Here is a 24772-nt window from a genome sequence, read left to right as displayed (position 1 = left end):
ATAATCTAGGAAATAATGATAATCAAAAGTTATTGCAATGTGAATTTCACAAATAGTTCATTAAATTAAAAAAAAAAAATGTTATTTTGTAACATGCAATTTTTGGAAGTAAAACGAAAGCTTGAAGTAAAAGCAATTTAATTTTATTGACTTTTTAGTATTTTTCGTGTGGTATAATTTGAAAGGAAAATCTACAAAAGTATCTTCCAATATCAAGGTATTTAATTATTTATAAGTTAACTTTATTGATATCATCATAAAACAGTAATTTCACATTAACTATTTTAAATATTAATTGGATAATGTAGTATCTTTTGGTAAAAATTAAGTCAGCCAATATGGTTCAATTCGCAGAAACAAATGAGATAACATATAAAAGCTTGATTTGATCATCTGAGACTTTAACCTTAGAAAATTTCAGTAAAATAGAAATTAGAAGAGCTTTCAATTGTTGATTTTTTTTAAAATAAAATATATAAATTAAGAAAAATATATTTTTTAACTTTCAGGTCCGTTTTTGTACTTTCATATTTTAGAAGTCTTTCGAAAGTGTCAAACCGATGTTACAAAAACAACGAAGCAAGAATAGATTTTTTTTTTTTTAAAAAAATATGTACAAATTGAATTTTAACGTCGGTGTGGGCCTGGAATTAGCACGGGCCAAACGGCACTAGTGTGTGTGTGTATATATATATATATATAACACATACACACACAGAAAGAAGAGACTTGAGCTTTTGGACTAAAAATCCTGTTATTCCATGGATTATTCTTGAACTCACAATTTGACAAATAGCGGTAATTTCTTCTTATATTCTTACTACATATGATATATGATAAAATAATTACATTTCAAATTAGTTAAAACGTATGAAAATAGTCCATAAAATTAGGACCAGTTAAAACTCTTTTTACACTTTTAAAACTGCCCACAACTACATGCACATAATTTTAGGACTTTTCAAATTTGAAGCTAATTTTTCAAGAAAGAATTATCTTTATCTATCTATAGTGAAAAGAGTTCAACAAAAAAATTTAAAACTGCCAATCTATCTATTATTAAAAGAAAAAGGACTACATATTTATCTTTTTTTTTTATTTAAATTTTTGGGGTTTATCCCTATTTTTTTCTATTTATGATCTAATATTAAAAAAAAAAATTCATTGTAACCCGTTGTAACTCTTTTAATCAGACGACTCCTGTAGCAGTTAGGATCTGTATCTATATTTGAGATATTTAAATTAGAATTTAATATTTTATTGTGATTCTAGAGGATTTTCAAGTTTAAATTAAACTAAACACATTTTTTTTAATTTTTTTTTTGTGTGTGCAGTTGATCAATCGTGATATATGAAAATGCATGGCAGAAATTGCTTTTGCTTACTTTTTTCCGTTCTCGGATTACTGTACTTATAAATCGTTTACATTTATTATTATTTTAAAGTCCATATGAAGAAATTGCAACTGCTATCATTTTACTTAAATTTGAAGGCATGAAGGAAAATATATTAAAAAAAATGATATTCTTTTACGTTCAGTTGCATATAAAAACAATATTTTAGCCTAAAGTTGTAAGAAAATTTTGTTTTATTAAAGACTTCTTCATAATTATCAAGTCTTTTTTAATTTGTCTCAAGTTAATAAATTTTTAGAACTATTCCTGTGGTTTCAGCAAACCTCATTTTATTGAACTATTTCATATTTTTTCTGTGGCTATTAGTGGATGTAGCACGTTATCTCCTCAGGTACATACATATTTGTATTTTTTAACCAAACTTTTTTATTTTGAAGTTTTACATTTTTCTGTTTAGATTTTTAAGGAGTTGTTGGATAAATATAATTCAGAAAGAGTTCTTGAGACACTATAATTATTGAGGTGTTGAACTTGATCGTTTTTATGAAAATATTAGTATGAAATTGATTTTATGTATTTCCTTTAACTTTGGGGCAGAATCATCATTATGTTATATGTATGACAAGAAATAACCAATTTAGTTGAAGTTGTGGAGAGAAACAAATACGGAAGCGTTGATGAGCTAGCTTATAAACAGGTGGAACAACTTAACCTCCAATATAAAGATCAAATATAATATCAAATTAGATATTGTTCGATCAGTAGAAGAGGTTCTTTGGACTAGCAAAATGATTTTTTTGTTTTTTCTCCTTCTTTTGATATTTTCTTTACACATTTTAGGAACTCTGGAAATATCATAGACAACAATTGTGGAAACTAAATTATACATTTGAAAAGTTGTAGTGAAAAATTGGTTCACTTGCCATACATAAGAAGGCGTATTTGCAGACAGTTTGTTCTACATTCAAACTTTTAAAATCAGTTTATGTTTAATATATTAAAAAATATATATATTTTTATGAGAAGCAGTTTATGTTTTACTAATCAATTTCAAAAAATACTTTTGAGCAGCAATTAGCATTTGATTAAGCTTTTAGAAAGTATTTTTAAGTGCATTTCCTCAAAAGTGCTTTTCAAACAATTATTTTGGAGGAAAACTAATTTTTTAGCTTTTGAAAAAGGTTTTTGCTAGTTCCAGAAAGCACTTTTTTTTTCTTCCTAAAAGCTTGACCAAGCACTTTATTTTGTAAAAAATAAATATCTTTGACCTACCAAAAACTTGATCAAACATGCTATAAGTTAGCAAGGTCATTGACCGTAAGATTGAAATTTCAGAAAAATGAGGCGCAAAGGCGGGTCGAACGTTTCGTATCATATTCAATTGAACCAAATGTTGATTCACGCAAATATCCCTTCTTAAGCCATCACTTAAATTTTATTTATGCTTAAAGTTTGTGCAAATATCGCAGTTATAACTGATAAAAAATTAGACTATCATCTAATATCTCAAAACTCTAGGCAGTATGATTTAACATTTTCTCATAATAGTTTACTCAAAAAAAGATTTTAAAACCGTAGTCTAAAAAATTCAAAAATTACAAAAAAAAAAATTAAAAATTATTTACTAAACAACTATTCCAAAATCATCGATGAAAATCTCTGTTGCTCTTTCCAGGTCAAATATACAATATAATAAAGAATTAGAAAATATAAATACAAAATAAAATATTCTTTACGTAAAATTCATTAACTGGGAATTCAGAATATAAAAGCGACAATTCCCTCGTGAGCTTTGAATGAGCTTGGCTTATATTCTTGTCCCTACTCAATTGATCTGCAACTTTGTATTGATTTTGGTACCAATCTATAATTTCATATAATATTCTAATAGAGGTAAATCTAAGATTTAAAATTATTTCTATAATAATTTAAAGTTAATATGCAACAATATTAAGTTCACACTTAAATATTATAAATACTTAACAAATCTCTCAATAGAAATAAATTTTATGAAAAAAATTACTGAATTTAGTATATTTATAGCTTTAAGGCTAGATACGTCTATGCTTCCAAAAGGTCTTCTTTTACTAGCTGCTTTTGTATGTCTTGTTTCCCCCATTAAGCGGTATTTTACGAAAAGCTTTACTATGTGTGAGGCATTTGCTTGATTGACAAGTGGACTGATGTAGACTCCACTTTTGAAGCAATCAAAGACCCATAGTCCTTTCTTCTCTCTTTGCAGTTCACTTTTTGTTCTCCATTTTTTTTGTTTTTTGCAACATCTCTTCTTTATTTTATCTCAACTCTTTCTCTCTTTCACTTATATTTTCACAGCTATTTTTTATAGTCCTACCAAAAAGATGGATCGTTATCATTATTATTTATTTCTCTAACCTTGTTTATTCATATACTCATCTGTGTTGTTTCAATTCATTTGTTTGCTCTTTCTTTTGCCATTAATCATTGTACCCCTCGATCAAATCAACAAGAAACCCTATTATCCCCCCCCCCTCTCAAGCTGGACGTTGACAATGATACAACTCCAAGCTTGCTCTAGAGTTCCTGTAAAGATTGTTATCTGATGGCTCGTTAATTGTTAATGCAGAGAATCCTTGTAGGTTCCTGTTGAGATTGGTAGAAGATATCTCACTTATAAAGCAAAAGGTAGCATCGTGGTTGTTTCTTCCACAAATGTGGCATGAATTTATCTGTCATCTTCCTCTAATAGAGTTGCATATGCCTCCACCAAATGAACCTTGTATTTTATGGACTTGAAAAGTCATAGCTTGATCAACATAATCCTTATCGCTATCTTTCTCTCATGTCGTATCCTCTCAGTGCACTAACAAACTGATAGGTTGGATATAGAGTCTTGTCTACCTTAACAATCCTCAAAGTTTTGTATTTGTTTCCAATACGTTTAGCAAAATTTATAAGCTTCTTATTTTCATCTAACGTCTTGTGTATACTAGTGAGCCTATCAGAAAATTCTTTGAATTCTTTTACGTATTCACAGATTCTGATCCATCTTGATACTCTGAATTTGTTGCTTCAATTAAAATTTCTTATCCTTAGCTTGTAGATAATTGTCCTCAAAAAACGCTCCCAAATTTGCAACCAATAATAAAGAACATTAAATCTTCAATCAGGTTCTAATTAACCAACTTCTCACAAAGATGTTCTTTTCTTTCCATTCTAAAAACTTAGGGTTGGCGTTTTCTTCATTTTTTTAACCATAACGTTATATGGCGATTCCTTCACAATAATGCCACCAATCCTCAGGGTCTGCATCAACTAGCTTATCTGGATTCTCTAAACAAAATAGTTGGAGGATTTCAATTTTATGGGACATATAGCCCATGAATTGATGGAAATATCATGGTGAGAGGTGGAGAGTGGAGGAAGATGAAAACATGAAACACGATACATAATAATTTCAATTTTCATGAGCTAATTTTTTTTTTTTTTTGGTAACTAACCCATTGCATTAATCACCAAGTAAGCATTACAAAACTTTAGCTCAGTTACATGCCTTGTTCTCCTTTAATTCATTCAACAGCCTGCTTAGATATTCCATGGAGATTGCAAATAGATAAGGAGACATTGGATCTCCCTATCAGAGTCCTTTCTTTGCTTCAAATGGACTTGATGGTTCACCATTCACTAGTATGGAATAATTAATAGTTTGAACACATCCCATCACCTATTTCATGAATTGACTTAGCATCCCTAAACATTCCATAATCTGCTCCAAGAATGGCCATTCTACCGAATCATAGGCCTTTTGTAGGTCAATTTTCAACATACATCTTGGAGATATTTGCTTCATTGTGTACCCTTTCACTAATTCTTATGCCAAAAATATGTTGTCACCTATCTTCCTCCCTGGTATACAACCAGCCTAAGACTGGCTAATGATAATAGGAATTACATGTTGTAGTCTGCTCGTCAAAACCTTGGCAATGAGCTTATAGAGTATTGTGCAACAAGTAATTGGTCGATATTCTTTCACTGTCATTGGATTTGGAGTCTTAGGGATCAGGGTTATGGATGTACAATTAATAGGCTTGAACATATATCCATGATGAAAAAAATCTTTGACAACTCTAATGATGTCATTTTTAATAACTGGCCAAGCTTTCTTGTAAAAGAAAGCATTGTATCCATCAACTCCCGGGGCTTTGTCATCACCTATTGAGCATAATCCTTAATATATTTCCTCATCAGTCACCTCCTTACACAGATCAATCCTCTATTGCTGAGTTAAATTGGCCCCTTCCTCATTACCATTCTATTTACTGCTGGAAGAGAGGAGATGATCCCATCAAACTCTTGTAGAACTCCACTATCTCTTGCTTGATATCTTTATCTTCTACCAGTCTGAGGCCTTGTAATGATTGAAGTTCCAGGATCTGCTTTCTATGAACTCTTTCCTTAATAATAGCAGAGAAATATTTAGAACTTGAGTCCCCTCATTTCACCCACTGAGCCCTTGATTTTTGTTTTAACACATTCTCATCTATGTTATGCCAGTTATCCAGCTTTAGGGTAGTATCTTACTCTAGCTCTAGCAAAGCATCCGTATATTGAATACTCAACTGATTTTGGATAACATCTAGATCTTATCTTGCCTTGCTAATATTCTGTGAAATACCCTTGAATTCCTACACATTCAGTTGCTTAAAGATTGGTTTAAGACTATGTAGCTTTGACCATATATCCTCCATATTGACAGCAGGCTGATCTATACACCATATTTCTTGTACTAGCCCTGAAAACTTCTCATGCTCAGCCCATCTATTAAAAAATCTGAATGGTACTTTTGGGTTCCAATGGACAAAGGTCCATATTCAAAAGGCCAAACCCATCGACAAACACTTGTGGTCGTCCACTTCTTTCACTTGAACACCTAAAGTGGCCCTTGTTCCATTTAGACACTTCAGGTGGCCCATTCCTATTCCACTTAGACACTTTTTGCACCGTTATCGGAGCAAAACCAACACCAGTCGTCTCCTACGTGGATTAAGTGGCCAATTAAATTGTGCCAGCTCATTTAAATTGTGCCAACTCATTTAAATTGTGCCAACTCATTTTAATGGTAAATTCACTAATTTGCAAATTCGTGGAGTTTTGACCATTAAAAATTGGAGCTTTTTGGCTGCTTGGATGTGCAATGAGGTGGCGCCCCAGCGTTGTTTTTCTTTCGATAATCTGCAAAAGTGTCTAAGTGGAATAAGAATGACCCATCTGAAGTGTTTAAATGAAACAAGAGTCACTTTAGGTGCTCAAGTGAAAGAAGTGGACGATCACAAGTGTCTATCGATGGGTTTGGCCTATTCAAAATCATGGAAGAGTGGTCTGATATGTGAGGAAGAGCATATTCTGTACACACATTCCCCCATTGCATCATCCATTTATGATTACCCAAGGCTCTGTCAATCCTACTACATACTTTATCCATTCCATGTTGCTTATTTGTCCAAGTGTAGTAATCCCCTCTCCAAGCTAATTCAGATAGATGTAAATTATACACACAATCAACAAAATCTTGCATTTCAGCTTGAGTGATGGGGTGACCTAGCAATCTGTCTTGAGGGTGTAACACTGCATTAAAAGCACCACAAATAAGCCATGGTTTGGTGATTCCTTGGGACAATCCTTGCAAGCTGTCCTATAATGCTCTCCTTTGCTCTACAGTATTGAAACCATAGACTACTGTCAGCACACACTCAAAATCCGCAGTTCTACTTGGGACCTCACAATGAATAACTTGTGTATCTGTGCTTGCCTGCCCCTCTGAGCGTTTTTGCAACGCTCATAACTTCTTGCTCCAATCTCTGTTTCACCTGATCTTTATATGGATGGAAAAATATTTCTACGTACTACAACTTTCATTAAGAGACCTTTTCCAAATTCCCAATTAAACATGGGGTTATGGCTGCCCGAAGTAGGCCTGCCAACCATTTTTGTAAAACGTTCAAACCTTCAGATTTCCCACTAACACTCTCACGATACGAGTCTAACCTTAGTTCTAAGATACGGAATGTAACAACAGCTCATGGAGGACATGATCATAAATAGGAGGTTATGGAGAATACAGATTAGGTAGAAGGCTAATTGACAATTTAGCATTGTCACGCTTATCTTTCCATACCTGTTCGTAGTATTACTCTGACAGTTTCTGGTCCTTTGATTTCTGTTATTATTTGGTGTTTCTTGTACTTCGATTAGCGTATGATTTTTGTGGCAGTTATGTTATTGTTTCCTTTTTCATACTGATATTATCTGTAGTTTTTTTACTTCTGTTATTTCTTTTTTTGTATTGCTTTTGTTTGCTTATCTTTGAGCCGATGGTCTATCAGAAACAACCTCTCTACCTCGCAAGGTAGAGGTATGCGCACACCCCACCCTTCCTAAACCGAACTTGAGGGATTATACTGGGTATGTTGTTGTTATTGTTGTTTGATTAAGGTTTAAAACTAAAAGCTTTCCCTTTTAAAAGTTAAACTCTTCCTATTTCCGAGACCAATTTTTCTTCCCTTGCTGGTTCTAAAATAATTGGCTAATATAATTCATAAGAAATATGGACGTGATAGTAGAAAGAGCTTAAGATCAAGAGAAGTACTCATATTTTTCTGATCAACAATATGGATGAACCTTTCTCTTATCCTGGTAAGTAATTTTATGAATTCGCAAACAAACTCTAAATCTTATTGCACGTAACAAAATTCTTTGTGGGATTTCACTGAGTATGTTGTTGTTGTAATTTAAGATGAAAAAAATGATTTTCCTTCCCTGTTGTCCTCCTAATCAACGATCGTGGATCAAATCATTTTAATTTCATAGTTAATAAACTATTAAGAATTTTAATCAAGCAAATTGTGATTCTTTTTCTCTTAACACTTTTCGCAGGTACTACTACACTAGTAATAATTAAATTGCCGAGCTTGAAAGGTCAGATTTTGTAAATTTGATAGTTTAAGCCCAATTTTTTAAGCTTGTAAAAATTTGATTCTGTTTATACATAGAGACTGCTTGTGCAGTTTCCCTTTAGTACACACGAAGGAGGGCAGGCCCAACCGTCTTAAAACAAGACCCAAATATCATAATACTACATTTTCATCTTCTCATTCTAGTGTAATAATCCATCTTAACTCCCACTTAAACAATACCTGCATAGTTTGTATTGAAAATCATTTCATCATTTTTCAACTGAAGAATAAACATTGCGTTACTTGTAGCAATTAGTATATATATAACTAGAGAAGCAATGATAGATACTAAAAGAGAGAGGGGAGGGTTCAACCACTTCTATCTTAGTATGTAATGGCTCATGTCGCCTATGAAATAAGCAAAGCCAACAACATTGGCAAACACATTTTGAAACCACAACTGGCAAGCTAATAAACTTAAAAGAATAAGAGGTGGTAGCATGACATCCACAAAAAATCAAAAAAAAAAAAAGTGACTTGATCAAACAAAAGCTAATACTAAGTAAGTAATTTTGGAGAGATCAAACTTTCAGTATAAACGAGTCCTTCTTGTACAGCAAGAAATGAAGGCAGCAATCCAAATGGACGTCCTCCGGATGTCCTAAACCCATAATATCCACCCTCTTCGTAGTAGAGTAGCACTTCACCATCCGCAAACCTATATTTCGGTACGGCCAAAGATAGATCGGTCCCTCGTATAGTAAATAATTCAGTCCAAGATTCCTTGACACCATAGTCTTTCATTACCCATAACTTAAAAGTGCCCGCCTCTTTATTTTTGAAAGTACAATAAGCACAAAGCATTCCTTCTAATACTGAAACGCCGTGTATTAGGTAACCCATGTGGGGAATATTGCCAATTCCCTCTGGCAACGGTATCTCTCCGTACACTTCATTTGATATATTAAATGAAACCATAAAATACTTAGATAAATAATCCTCACTGATCCAATGAAATGTGCCACGAAGAAATGCCAAAGAGTCCCTACCAGAGACTTTATTGTGAAAGGCATGAGGATGGTTATCAATTATTCTCCAAGAACCACTCTTTAGAGCAAAGATTTTACTGGGTACGGCATCATAACTGCTTTTGGCAATCTTAAGAATCTTATAGTCATCACTAATTGAGTCGTATCCCATTCCGTAAGTGCTAGTGTGTACCATTGGGAATTCAGGACTAGGAAGTACTACTGATTCATTTGTGGATGGGTTCCACAGAAAATGGTGGTGGTCACGAGCAGACAAAAGAAGAGACAAGCCATCGCAACAGCATAATATGTGGTAACCACACCGTATATGATTTGAAGGGGAACCAAGCTCTTGTACATCCCCAACCAGTCGACCCGATGATAAAGAAGCAGAATACAAAATTGAAGTCGAACTAACCGCAGAGAAAACTTGGCAAATAAGAAGTTTTTTATTATTCTTCGCATGATTGCAATGCTTCGCCTTAAAGCATGGGCCCGAGATTAATGTCTTCCAAAATTTTGAAGCACATTTGAATCGAAGAAGAGACGACACAGGTAACCTGCTGAGGATGTCCACAATTATTTCCTCCGGGAAGTGGATTTGATTGGCCTAGATAGGACAAAGCAAGTGCTTTAGTAGTTCATTATATATGTAGTGTGTGTACAAAATCGAGGAACAACTGTTAAAGAAGAACAAAAACAGGTTTTCAAGTGCAACTTGTACAGCTTAGTTTGATTTCATTGAGAAGACCTGCCAATGATTGATGTTCCAAAGGAAGGATACTAATGGATTTTCAGTGTTGATCTAGTGACTGTATTCTATTAGAGAAAGCGATATAGTCCGTAATTTAATCTTCGTGTATTCCAACCCATTTCAAATTAAAAAATATATAGAGGCAAACAAAAATCTACAGGTGACTAAGGATTCGAACCCTTGACCAAAAGAAACAAAGCTTTAAGAGTTCTTTCTTTGCCATTGAACCAACAACACACTTTATTAATGCATTCCCAAATCGTATTTCTTATATATGTAATAAATTTTTCAATACAAATATATGATACGCACAAATACATGGGGGTTCCCGAGAACCCCCATATAATATGCTAAATCCGCCCCTGGAAAGTAGTACTACTATTATTTATAAATTATAACATAAGGAAAAAAAAAAAAAAATTGTAAGCGCTCATCAAAGAGCTGAAGTTTGACAGAATAAAAAATCCAAGAAAAACGGAGAGACTGCCTACAGTTTAAAAGACAAACAAATTAAAAAGAAATCATTTAAACGTTTCAACAGCCAAGGCAAACTGAAAAACCATATCTTGGACATGCAAAGTCACAATATAAGTGAACTCTAGAGCCTTTTTAAAGAGAAGTCAGAGAATACCATAACATCGAAAGAACAATATCAAACAGGCTATAATTGCAACTTTGGATTTTATTTCTTGTTTAGATAATTAGCAATAGTTTAATTTAGTAAACAGTTAATCAAAAGTCAATCTTGTCAGTCATGTGTATTTGGGAGCAACAATAATTACCCGAGGTTTTACTAGCTAAAACAAAGAAAAGAAGAAGAAGAGATAAATCACATAAACAAAATCATAGATGACCTAAAATAATCAACAACAACAGTGTAATCCCACATAAGCAAAATCATAAATGACCTAAAATAATCAAAGAAAATTAACTTAAAAACAAGAAATAACTTGAGAATCCTGTAATTAATTAAAACTCACCTGATCAACATCCATCTGATTTATACTATTTGACGGCTTCACAACTATCTTCTCCTCAATTATACTCTTTGACGGCTTCACAAGTTTCTTCTCTGAAATTATATTCTTTGACGGTTTCCCTTTAAGATCTGGAAACATCTTCTTCTTCCTCTTCTTCTTTTGTGATGAAGTTCCAATAAAAAAGCAGTCTTTAGATGCAAGAATACGAAAGGTCATAATTTGAAGTACTGATTTGATAAGTTTAGCCTTTTCCCCCATGTTTAGAACTGCTCGGATATAGGGCTGGGCATAAATACCGAAAATCAGAAAATCGAACCGAATTGAATCGAAACTTCAACAAACCGAACCGAACCGAACTAGTTTGGTTCGGTGTTTGGTGTTCACTGTAAAAAAATCGAACCCGAAATAGCCGAACCGAAGTTTAATAAAACTCAACCGAAAAACCGAACGAAAGACCGAAATTTAATAAATTATCCAAAAAAATTAAAATAGTCCAGGCCCATTAAGTTTAAAGCAAAAAAACTCAATTATAATAAGTCCTCTTTTGCATTTGTATCCCTAATTTTTCACTTTAATTGAAAAAATCAAATATCCTTAACAAAGAAAGGTAACTAGGATATATTTTTAGGATTAATGTATGTCCTTTATGTGTTTTCTTAATTATTCTTACGGTATGTATATAATACCTAGTAATCCTATATCATGATTATAGTTTTTACGTTCTTGTGTATCTGTTTGTTTGATTTTGATTTCAATTTATCAGTTTTATATTTTATTGCTTTTGAGAATATGAATTAGTGTCAATAGAATCGCTTCTAATATTATATCAAAAAAACCGAATTGAAAAAATCGAAACCTAACCGAACCGAACTTTAAAAAACCTAAACCGAAATAACCAACCGAACTAGTTTGATTCGGTGTTCGGTGTCCACCTTCAAAAAATCGAACCCGAAATATGAAACCGAAATTTGATAAAACCGAACCGAAAAATCGAACGCCTACCCTTACTCAGATCTGGTTAGGGTTACAAGATGAGGAGAACGTTTCCTGCTTTTGGGCTATCCGAAAGACTAGTGGGTTTGGTTGGTGTTTTATGGAGAGTGTGTCTATATATATATATATATATATATATATAGAAACATATATATGATAGAAACATATATATGCACGTACTAATAGAACTTTGTATAATGTGAGTGCACTGAAAACGTGGGACCCACTTTTACTTTTAGTTGCCGACTAATGTTTCGCATGACCACGTGACTGTTTGAGATAGCTTGGGTTGTTACTTCCTTTGCTTGTAAAATCTAGTTCATCCAAATTGTACATGTACTGTGAGCCCGTTTGGCTTATGTTAAAAAAAATGACTTTTTAGTATAAATGCTTAAAGTATTTTTAAGTGCTGAAAGTTATTTTATAAATAAGCAATTATGTGTTTGGATAAAAGTACTAAAAGGAGTTTTAGAAGTAAGAATAGTATTGAAATTAACAGAAAATATAAAAGATTAAGGGTAGTATTGAAATTAACAGAAATATAAGAGATAAAACGGTAAATTGGTCAAATCAAAATGGCTTTTAAGACAAAAAAATAAAATAAGTTGGGGTTGAGCAACTTCTTGGTTTTGGCTTATTTTAAGCACTTTTTAACTTAATTTAAGTTATTTTCTATTTTTGCCAAACACTCAAATAAGTTAAAAATGGCTTATAAGTTGGTTTGACCAACTTATAAGCCAATCCAAACAGGCTCTATGTTTGACCACTTCAGCGTACTGTTTCATATGCAAAAACTTAACTCGGTGTTTTAGAGTACTCGAATGGAAATTATATTTTGAAAACTCATGTTTGGATAATTTATTTAAGGGCAAAGGTGTAAATATACCCCTTAATTTTGCAATATAAAGCAGATATATCCCTCGTTAAAAAAGTAGTGTATATATGCTCCTATCTTTATAAAAATGATGCAAATATACCCCTATTATTACACAAATGGTGCAAATATACTCAGGGGCGAATTTAGGTAGAAATTTTGGGGCATGTGAACGCATGGTCTCTCCCTAAAACTAGGTATTTTATGTATATATTTTCTAAAGTGGTATAATATTACCTGCTGAAACACATGCTACAAAAGGATAAATGGTGCACTTGGTTAAAGGTTGAGTTTTTTACCTAGAGAACTAGGGATCAATTCCCACTTAGCACATTTTTTTCCTTCTTTATTTTAATGGTGATTAAAAATCCTAGATTCGCCTCTGAATATACTGTAACATCCTGTAAATTCGAATTCGGTGTGAATGTATGAATCTAGTATAAAGGTGATATTTTAGCCATAAGAATCCATTTGGGGTGAACTCGGGTGATAAACAGTCGTTTTGAAATCAAACCAAAAAGTGAAGTTCTTACGGCCTTCTAAATTTGTCTAAGTCTAAGACGGTCTATACTTATGGCCAGTTTTTGGATACTTGCGTTAGGAATTTGGGAAAACTTCCTTCTTGAAAGTTGTAGATCTTTGAAAGATCTTTCCAACGGTATATTATGTAGGTTAACTGAACATCCGTACAAAGAGTTATGGCCATTTTGCTAAAGGTGGCAGAGCTGAATCTTCATTCATGGCCAGTTTTCGAGAACTTGCGTTAGGAATTTGGGAAAACTTCCTTCTTGAAAGTTGTAGATCTTTGAAATACCTTTCTACTGGTATATTATGTAGGTCAACCGAACATCCGTACAAAGAGTTATGGCCATTTTACTGAAGGGTGGCAGAGCTGAATTTTCACTGGAAATTTCACCCAATGTACGCCCAAGGAGTGTTGGTCGTACTTTGAAGTACGGGCCATATATCCTAGGGCACCATATATCCTAGGGCTGATATTGCCCGTTTTTGGCAGAAAATTCGTTTGAAATGGGCATGGTCTTATTTTGTCCCCCTTTTCCATTCTCCCAAACCCTAAGGACGAAATTCTTCTCTCCCAAACTCAAGATACTCTAATGTAAGCCATTGTAAGCCATTCTAAGTCATTCCAAGTTAATTCTAACATGTACCCATGATTACTAATCAAGAATTCATCATTCCTAACTTAGGGTTTTCAAGAAAACTCACATGAAGATCAAGATTCTAGCTTTTGGAGTTCTTCTTTGAAGTTCAAGTTTTTAATTCAAATTTTGGAGCGATTAAGGTGTGTAGGGTTGCTATCTACGTGTGGGAACATCATTGTTCTTCCCCACGTTTCTTATTCTATAAATTATGATTCTCTACGAAAATTTGGGTTTCTATAACATGTTCATGATAACCCTAGGTCTATGTCCATGATTATATTATGTATGAATTGTTATAGTTCCATCATTGAGTTCTTAATATCTCTTTATGATTATTAAGAATCTGTCCGTAATCTATGAAAAACCCATATATCTCATTCCATGGGTTCATGCATGCTAGTTTATGATATATTATGCTATTTTCAAGAAAATACTATACATGTTTTACAAGTTCATGCAAGCAAGCTATAATTCATGATATCCATGTACAAGCAAGTTATATTCATGAAAACCATGGGCAGCAAGTCCGCTTATTTTACATGTTCATGTTTTTGGGATTTGCTTATTTAACCGAGAAGGCTCAGATAGCCTGAAACTACGTAGCCACCGTAGGATAAGGGTTGTCAGCAAGGAGGCAACACCTTCATTATGCAGTTTGGATCCTTACATGCTTATTATTACTTAAATCTCATATTCCTGGCAAGATATGAGTGTTCTACTAGTAGGACGCAAGTACCAGATCATGTTGTCGGTTATACTATAGCACTACCCATGTTACAAGCAGTTATGTATACATGTATTTCGATTGATTTACTGTTTTCAGACTTTACTTATATGTATTCATGCTCATGTTCATGTCCAAGTTTGCAGTTTCACATCTTATCATGTTATTTCTTTCAGTTATTTTACATACCAGTACATTCAATGTGCTGACGTCCCCTTTCTATTGCCCGGGGGCCTACATTTCACGATACAGGTATTGATTGACAGGACAACAGATTTGCTTGTTAGGACATTGCTCGTATCAGCTTTTGGTGAGCCCGATCTCATGCGGGGTTGTGTCTTTACTTCTATTTATGTCAGTTATGCATTAAGGTATACTGAGGGCCTTGTCCCGGTGAACAGTTTAGCAGACAGATTCGTGTCAGAGGTTTCATAGACTAGTCAGTTGTCATGTTCAGTTGAGTTAGTCTCAATGGCTACATTACCATAATTCCGCATTCAGAATATAATAATAATATTTTCAAAATTATTATTGAATTCCATGTTTTCACAATTCACGCATGTTTACTCTATATTCCGCATCAGTTCAAGCCCCAAGTAGACTCAGCAAGTCATGTGGTTCGCTCGGTCACATGCAGCAAGGCACCGAGTGCCGTGTTACACCCAGGCCATGGTTCGGGGCGTGACATATACCCTTAAAAATCATTTAGCTTATTTTTTAATTAAAAAAATATCACGAGGCTTTTAAAAAGTCTACCTATTTTTTTAGTAGATTTTTCTGAAAGCCATGTAGTAATTTTTTCCTGGTGATTTGGGTCTAGTTTGTTAAAAAAAAATAACTTTGTGGCTTTAAATAAAAATAAGTATACCCATTTTTAAACGAATCAGACTCAATCCACCTGAAATAATTAACACAACAACAACAACGTACCCAGTGAAATCCCACAATATGGGATGCGGGAGGGTAAAGTATACGCAGACCTTACCCCTACAATGTAGGAAGGCTATTTCCGAAAGACCCTCGGCTCAAGAGGAACCATGGCAAAAAAAGGTCAGATAAGGACAAGCAATTCAAAGCAGTATAGAAATGAAATAATGCAAGATAAAAGACCGTGTCATAACAATCTGAAAAAAACTACCACGTGGCTTAAAAGAATAAGTCTACTCAAAAAAATTGGATAGACTTTTTTTTTTTTTTTCAAAGCCACGTGACATCTTTTAATTAAAAAATAAGCTAAATCATTTTAAAAAAATATTATGTCAGGTTATATTTGCACCATTTGTGTAACGGCAAAAATATATATGCACTACTTTTTTAATGAGCGTATATCTGCTCTATATCGTAACGTTGAGGAGTATATTTGCACCTTCTCTTTATTTAAAAAGTTTCTAGAGATTTGATTCAACAATAAAGTTATTTATATTTAATCTTTTTTGTCATGGATTCAAGCCGTGAAATCGGTTCTTTTACTAACCCTTTGAATGCAAGACTCTTCTTACACTACCTCTTTTACCACCTTAGTTTTGAATTAAAGATCGTAATTTTCTTCCAAATATATAAAAGAATATTAGGAGCATGTTTAGAAAGCCACCATGTATTGGATTTGAGTGTAATTACACAGTTTTGACATATTTTTCTAATCAAGTAATTACTTGGTCAACACGTAATTTGATGTAATTGAGAGGTAATGTTTTAAAAAGCAGTTTCTGGACTCACCCCGAGGCGAGGCACTGGCAAAACACTGGGGCTCACGTGTGGGGCTTAGTTTTTGTGAGGCTTACGCTTTAAGCGCCCGACTGTACGGCCTAAACACGCTCAACACTCGGGGCTCGCCTAACATTTCTTACACAAATTATATGTTAAATTCCTTAATTATAATCGTCGACCCTCATAATTTTTAACAAATGAATGATACTTAATAATTTTTCATATACAGTCAAACCTCTATATAACAGCATCATTGGGTCCGAAATTTTCAGATGTTATAGAGAATGACTGTCATACACTTATAACAGCATTAACATTTAAATACTATTTTGCTATTAATTATAGGCAAAAAAGGTGCATAAAATCTAATTTTTACTTTTAATTGTCAAATTCTAAGCTTAATCACACTTTGTATAACGAAGGAAAATCGTTTAATGATGAATATATATAGATACATTCATATAATTTTTTTGGTTGTAATAATGTATTAAATGATCAAATATTTGGTCACAATCTCTACATTTATTATTGGTAATCATATATATTCTATTTTTATAAAGATGGTTAATTATTATATTACCAAAAAAAGAAGATAGTTGTTATATGGGAATAATTTTAACAAGAGTGTAGTGTTATAAAGTTGGTTGTTGCTGTTATAGGTGAAATGCTGTTATAGCGAAGTAAAATATAATATAAAAAATCGGTTCCGAAAAAGATTGGTTGTTATAGAAAGGTGTTGTTATGTGCGGGTGCCGTTATAGAGAGGTCTGCCTATATATAAATAAGAAGATTGGGTGTAACTCAAGTAACAAGTCGTAGTATTGCATATTTCTATTTGAGAACATCGTGAGGATGAATATCACTTAATATTTCATTTCAAAATACATAGCCAATTTGTACATGTTCACTTGTCATTGGTCTTTTGTCCTATGTATCAAAATTATCATATTTTATTATTTTGCTATTTGAAAATAATTCTAATTTTATTCATTAAGGAGTCATGTTTTAACTATAATACTAATAAAGTTTATTGATATAAAATGAACAGTATGATAATATTGTTTTGAGAAGTTGTGATTTTTTCATTGTTTGAAAGTTAAGATGCTAGAGTTGATTTGTATTCCATAATAGCTTTTATTTCATTGTATTGTTTATACTTGTAAAATTATGTTATATATAATTATAAGTTGTAAGCAGCGGTGGCTAGAGGGTGAGGCTAGTAAAACTCTTGCTTTAGGTCCCCAAACTTTTGAGGCCCCAAAAACTTTTACCGATAAATTTTATAGTTTAAGTTTCTCTCAGATAATATTGAAGATTGTAAAAAGAAGTACAAAATATATATAACAAAAAAAAGCAAAAACACTATCTATGTTTTAAAACTTTGAACTAAACTAAACTACTTAAATTTTGATATTATTAAATAAATTTTTTACAATAGTATCCTAGGTAATGTCTTTAAAGCACATGGTTAATATATTATTGATTTGAATTGATCCTCACTAATATAAATACTAAAGTTACTATATGAAGTAAATGACAACAAGTATGAAAAATAAAAAAGGCAATACTAAATTTTTTGTATATGTGGCTATACTTAAGCTCTCGTATTTAAATTTAGCTTTATTGCAAGGATCAAGCATGCATATATATATATATATATATATATATATATATATATATATATATATATATATATATATGGCTTATCGTCAGGAGCAGAGAAAAAACAAGAGAGAAATTGAAGAATGACTATATCAATCTGTTAATCTAATACATCAGACTACATAGGTATTTATACAAGCCATCGCAACTAGGGCTGGACATAAATACCGAAAATTAAAAAATCGGACCGAACCGAACCGAAAGAACCGAACCAAACTAGTTTGGTTCGATGTTTGGTGTTCACCTTCAAAAACCCGAAACCGAAATAGCCGAACCGAACTTTGATGAAACCGAATCGAAGAACCGAAATTTAAACTGAAATTTATACATTACCCCAAAAAAATAAAAATAGTCCAGACCTATTAAGTTTAAGCCACAAAAAAACCCAATTGTAATAAGCTCTCTTTTGCTTTTGTATCCCTAATTTTTCACTTCAGTTGAGAAAATTAAATATCCTTAACAAAGAAAGGTGACTAGGATGTGTCTTTAGGATTAATGTATGTCCTTTATGTGTTTTCTTAATTATTCTTACTGTATGTATATAACACCTATTAATCCTATATTATGGTTATGGTTTTCTGTTCTTGTGTATCCTGTTTGTTTGCTTTTGATTTTAATTTGTTAGTTTTATGTTTTGTTGCTTTTCAGAATATGAATTAGTGTAAATGGAATCGCTTCGAATATCATATCAAAAAAATCGAATTGAAAAAACCGAAATTAAACTGAACCAAATTTCAAAAAATCGAAACCGAAAGAACCGAACCGAACTAGTTTGGTTCTGTGTTCGGTGTCCACCTTCAAAAAATCAAAACCGAAATAGCCAAACCGAAGTTTGATAAAACCGAACCGAAGAACCGAACACCCACCCCTAATCGCAACAAAGATAATATGTGGTAACCGCGCGGCATATGATTTGAAGGGGAAACAAGCTTTTGTACATCCCCAACCAGTTGACCCCATGATAAAGAAGCAGAATAATATGATGTCGAACCAACCTAGGGTGCACTCGGCCAATAAGAAGTTTTTAATTCTTGGCATGATTGCAATGTTTCGCCTTAAAGTATGGGTCATCTGAGATTAATGTATTCCGAAAATTTAAAGCACATTTGAATCGAAGAAGAGACGGCACATGTAACCTGCTGAGGATGTCCACAATTATTTCCTCTGGGAAGTGCATTTGATTGGCCTAGATAGGACAAAGCAAGTGCTTTAGTAGTTCACTATATATGTTTTTGTGCGTGTGTGTATACAAAATCCAGGAACAAGTGTCAAAGAACAAAGCTAAATCAATTAGAGAACAAAAACATGTTATCAAGTGCAACTTGTACAACTTACATTGATTTGATTGAGAATGTTACGTCTCTCATTTTAGTCATTAGAAAACCTATGGTTTCCTAGCGAGTATGCCCTTAGAATGGAGATCCGTACACGAGTTTTGAGATATTAAGTGTCTTATCTCGCGTGTGCAAAAGTATAAGTATGCATTCCTTACAGTACGATAGGATTAGAAGTCAAACGAACCGAATCGTGGCGAGCCTGAACAACTCAGAGAACTAGCAGGAAACCAGTCCCCTTTGACGGACCGTCGACCCGAGTCAATGCACGCCGTCGACAGGCCACCTTCTCTGAAACTCAGGAGGCAAATCGACGGTGCAATTCGACGGACCGTCGACGTGTTGACGGGTCATCGACCCGCCCCGCTGGAACCTTCTTGATCCATCTATATATATTTGGCCCTCACATTTTATTTTATTATTTTCCACCCCCAAACCAGAGAAAACCCTTAAATATTTCCCCTTTATAACTTCCATCAAATTATAGGAGTTTTAGCATGATCCGAACCCGTAAAACCTGAGCTAGTGAAGAAGAAGGTTGTTTCTAGAGTTTCCTTGAAATTGGGGAGCTTGGAAGTTTGAGTTGGAGTTGATTCTTGGAATCTTAGTCCCTTCAAGTTATGTATAGGATTCCTACCCTTGTGTTTGAGTTATTTATCAAGAATTTTAGCGGTTTTAAGTTAAGGAAATATAGTTATAAAAGTGATGGGTTGAATGAGGCTTAAGGGGAGACTAGGGGCTGTTTTGAGATTTAAATTAGAATTGGTTATATTTTGATATGTAGGAATTGATATTGTTGTTGTTAGTGTTGTTATTGATGTTTGGGTTGAATTGGAACTTGAGGGGGGTTATTAAATTATGGAGGAAATGTTGTCTGAAATTTGTTAAGTTCCTTCGTACTTGAATTGGATGGCAAGTGATTTAGATAGTCTAATTGTGGCTTATGTTATTTTGATTATAGACATACGAGCTCAAGAAGTAGAAGTTGGACGATTAGATACGTTTCAAGGTATGTTAAGGCTAGTCCTTTCTTTGTTCTTTGGCATGATCTTTACCATTACAAGTGCAAACGGAGCATATTCCATAATGATTCCATTCTTAGAGAACTTAAGTTGAATGTTCCTTGTGATCTCAAAAGTTGTTTTCTAGATTCATGTTGTATCCATGTTCAAGTCCCGAAGGGGATGTTCGTAAAAGTTATCTTGTCCATTCATGTTTTACTTTCTGACATAAGTCTCGAAAGAGACAAGTGTTGTTTGGAAGAAGTTCCTAAAAGAGTTTAAAGTCGCTCCGAAGGGAGTTCCTGAGTGTATTATGCATTTGCACATTTACATATATATCACATGTTTTATGGGAAAGGGGAAAAGGGCTGAGGCGTTATGTACGCAAACCACTTGATCAGCTGGTATACGATGATTATGATGCCCGAAGGGGCTGCCCGATGGGGCCATTATGCTATTATGCCCGAAGGGGCAGCTAGTAGGGCAAAGGTATGCATTATATATATACACATGATGTATTAGAAGTTTATATGCACATACATGATTCGCAGTGTTGGTTATAGGTACAGATTGAGTCTGTTACTCCTTTATCATTCGAGTTGATATATATTGTTTCAGTTCCGCCTTACATATTCGGGCATTTTTTCGTGCGACACCCTTTCCGGGGGTGTTGCGTTCGTACGCGAGTACAGATAGAAGGACCGCCCAGGCTCGGTGGGACCTCCCCGCCCTGGGCGTCGGTGCGCTCCACTTGATCCGGAGTTGCGGTCAATTTTGGTATGCTATTTTGAGATGTATATGCATGTATATGGGTATGGCGGGGCCCTGTCCCGTCCTTTCTACAGTTTTCTGTTCTATTAGAGGTCTGTAGACAGTGGTATGTAGTTGGTACGTGATGTAGCCTTGTCGGCTTCCATTCTTTTGTTGTACAGCATATGTAGCGGCCTTGTCGGCTTGCATTGTTCTTTTCAGTATATACATGTATATATACATATACATATATATGGATACACACACACACACATATATATATATATATATATATATATATATATATATATGTGTGTGTGTGTGTGTATCCATATATATGTATATATATACATATATATATGTGTGTGTGTGTGTGTGTGTGTGTGTGTATATATATATATATATGTGTGTGTGTGTATATATATATATATATGTGTGTGTGTGTATATATATATATATGTGTGTGTGTGTATATATATATATATATATATATATATATGTGTGTGTGTGTGTATATATATATATATATATGTGTGTATATATATATATATATATATAAATATATGTATATAAATATATGTATGTATGTATGTATGCATATATGCACAGATGGTTGATAATTCTTGATGTTGTTTTGATATGTGTCAGCATAGTTCGGTTATAAGTCTTATGGGCCATCCAGTTATTCAGTGATGTTCAGGCACGAGTACAGGGGTGCTTGGTCATTAGTGGTCAGGCACTCGTCATGACTCAGTGGTTGGGTCGTGATAGAGAAGACTTGCCAATGATTGATATTCCAAAGGAAGGATACCAATGGATTTTCAATGTAGAGTTTCAGCGTCGATCTAGTGATTGTTGGCACACCCCAACCTGGGGAAGTGTGGCCAGCACCTGGTGCTTCACTGGATTGCCAATCTAAAATGGTATAAATCTGGACGTACAGAATATCTGGGCCGACAAGGCCATAACATATCACAAAGATGTAAGATACAACAAAAACAACAGTAACATACCCAATGAAATGAATCCCACAAAGTGGGGTCTGGGGAGGGTAGAATGTACGCAGACCTTACCTCTATCATAATAGAGAGGATGTTTCTGGTAGACCCTCGGCATAGGAACAAGAAATTCAAAGCAAGACGAAAAAGGAATAACGAACAAACCATGAAAACAGAGTAATACAATAGTCAAAGTACAAGAAATAACAAATAGTAACAGAAATTGACAAGCATGAAACTACAAGAGTAATACTATGACTACTAGCATGGAAGGATAAATGGGACAATACTCAGCTACCTTTGCCACTATCATCTGCTTCTTCATCAGAATTTGGCTCACTTGACTGTCCTGGCTTGTTTGCAGAAGCAGGCGTAACCTTAAAACCTCTATTTTGCACACAGAAGAATTAATTAGTATTTGCAGTATGGTATTCTCATCCTGCACATTTGGTACATTAAGGAGCGCATCAGAGCTTACAAATCTAATATTCCATTTTGCAGATCAAAGGCGAATCTTTTGCCAACTTCCGTGCAAGTTCATTTCTACTGCAGACCATAACGGAGGGAGGACGGATTTAATATAACCAACAACATAAACTTTTTAAAAGCAACAGCTATGCATTCAGTTTGCCCAACTAATAAAACAGTGACATCTCAAAGGTCTCCCTACAAATTAAACTCTACGAAGTGCAAATAAGAATGCACCTTTCAATAACATAAAAATGCACCTTTCAATAACATAAATTAAGTTTGTAGGATGGTATTTGTCTTTCAACCTGCACAACCAAATAACTCTTATTAGAAAAATGTAACACATCGGACATATTCCCCTCCCAACCCCCCCCCCCCACCCCCCACCCCTCCAAAAGGAGCTGGAATTAGACAGTACCATTCTTCAACTTTATGAACATCAAAATAAGCTCTTTTAATTTTGGGGCACATAAAATATAAGAGAAGATATGTAATAAAAGGAGCCTTCTATTTAGACTAGGGACAACCAAGTAAGCTAAACTGAAACATCTACAATGAGTTGTTCCCATTCTAACCTGCGGTCAGCTTCAGCTGGCAAAATATCATCTTCAAGCTCCTGAATGAACTGCTTAGACTTCAATTCTTCTCTGTAAAACAGTCCAAAGTGCATAACATTTTTATTCATCAAACATATTACAAAACCAAATTTGATATATTCAAGGTACAAAAATTGAATCGCCACATTGATTCCTGGACAAACTTCATATAAACGGTTCAATAGAATGCAAATCACATACAACCATAACTTTCCACACATGCAGAAAGGGTATTATTTGGTTGAACAACCCGTCAATCAATCAAATACATCACAATCCCAATACAATCGGGGTTGGCTATACGAATCCTCTTATACCATCCATTCCACTCTATTCAAGTCCACTTTATTCCAATACTAAATCACTTGTCTTTTAAGGCAAATAGAACGTTCGCTAAATCTCACAATTATCCCTGGAAAAAACACTTGGTGCATAAAGCTCCTGCTATGCTCTAGGTGTAGGCATTATGTCAGGTCGGGTCGGTATTGAAAAGTTTGAAGTGGTTTATTGGTGTTCGGTTTTCCAAATCTACAAACCGAAACCAAACTAAAATTATCTTGGTTCGGTTATTAGATATTCGGTTCAGTTTTAGCTGGTTTAGTCTCTTGGTCTTCACTTAGAGCTTCTTCAGCATCGAACAAAGTAACCCTAATCAGTTATCTAAACTAAATTGCCTGCCAGAGCAATAAGATATGAGATTCAGGCAAAGAGATATTAAATCTTTCAAGATAACTTCCTCCATGTGATTCTATATTTACCATCTCCTTTTTCTTTATGACCAAAAAATCTGTTTGGAGCGAATCCTTTGGGCCAACTGCAGCCTTCAAAGCTCAGGAGTCCACCCTTCTACCCTTCTCCACTTAAATACTGAACTTAGTTCTTTTGGCACGAGGCCTCAAACTTGTGACCCAAGACACAAATCCCTCAACTGTTGCCAATTGAGCTAACCCCCGAGGGCAATTTAGCAGTCCTTTTTTATCCCCTTCAATCATCATATTATCACACCTAAGGAACTTGTACATTTGAAGGTGTACATAAAGACATGGTCAAACTATCTCAAATGACCATTTTTTATTTTATCTTTTATATGTTGCTTGCATCTTCTCATTATTTCTTATTTTGTGCCAGCATTCAATCTCATACATATCCGTTTTGTTGAATGCAAAAAGAAAGTGAATTGAACTTGTTATAACCAGATTGTTCTTATTAAATTTCCTTTCCACCTGAACAAACGTATGAAAGAGATCGTCTTCATTGCATTTATTTTATCTTGCTTCACCTTTCTCACAAGACACATTTTTCGATGAAATTCTCACAAGACATATTTTCTCTCTCATAAATTCTTGATCCCAAGTGTGTTACTATACTTTCTATGTATCCATGCATATAAGTGACATACACACGACATACAAGTTTTGTCTCTCTGTGTGTATATATATATTTTAACTAT

General features: G+C 33.9%; 1 protein-coding gene across 1 annotated transcript; it reads right to left on the bottom strand.

Moving 5' to 3' along the window:
• Positions 1–8845: 8845 nt before the first annotated feature.
• Positions 8846–11307, bottom strand: LOC132047914 (F-box/kelch-repeat protein At3g23880-like). Its single transcript, XM_059438887.1, has 2 exons — positions 11050–11307; positions 8846–9925 (listed from the first exon to the last, which is right to left on the bottom strand). The coding sequence occupies exons 1-2, from the start codon at positions 11305–11307 to the stop codon at positions 8846–8848; spliced, it is 1338 nt and encodes a 445-aa protein (XP_059294870.1).
• Between the last annotated feature and the right edge of the window lie 13465 nt (positions 11308–24772).

The sequence above is a fragment of the Lycium ferocissimum genome, chromosome 2, assembly GCF_029784015.1.
Source record: "Lycium ferocissimum isolate CSIRO_LF1 chromosome 2, AGI_CSIRO_Lferr_CH_V1, whole genome shotgun sequence".
NCBI classification, from domain to species: domain Eukaryota; kingdom Viridiplantae; phylum Streptophyta; class Magnoliopsida; order Solanales; family Solanaceae; genus Lycium; species Lycium ferocissimum.
The sequence above is the reverse complement of the archived record's forward strand: the minus strand, read 5'-3'. Positions and strand labels throughout refer to the sequence as shown.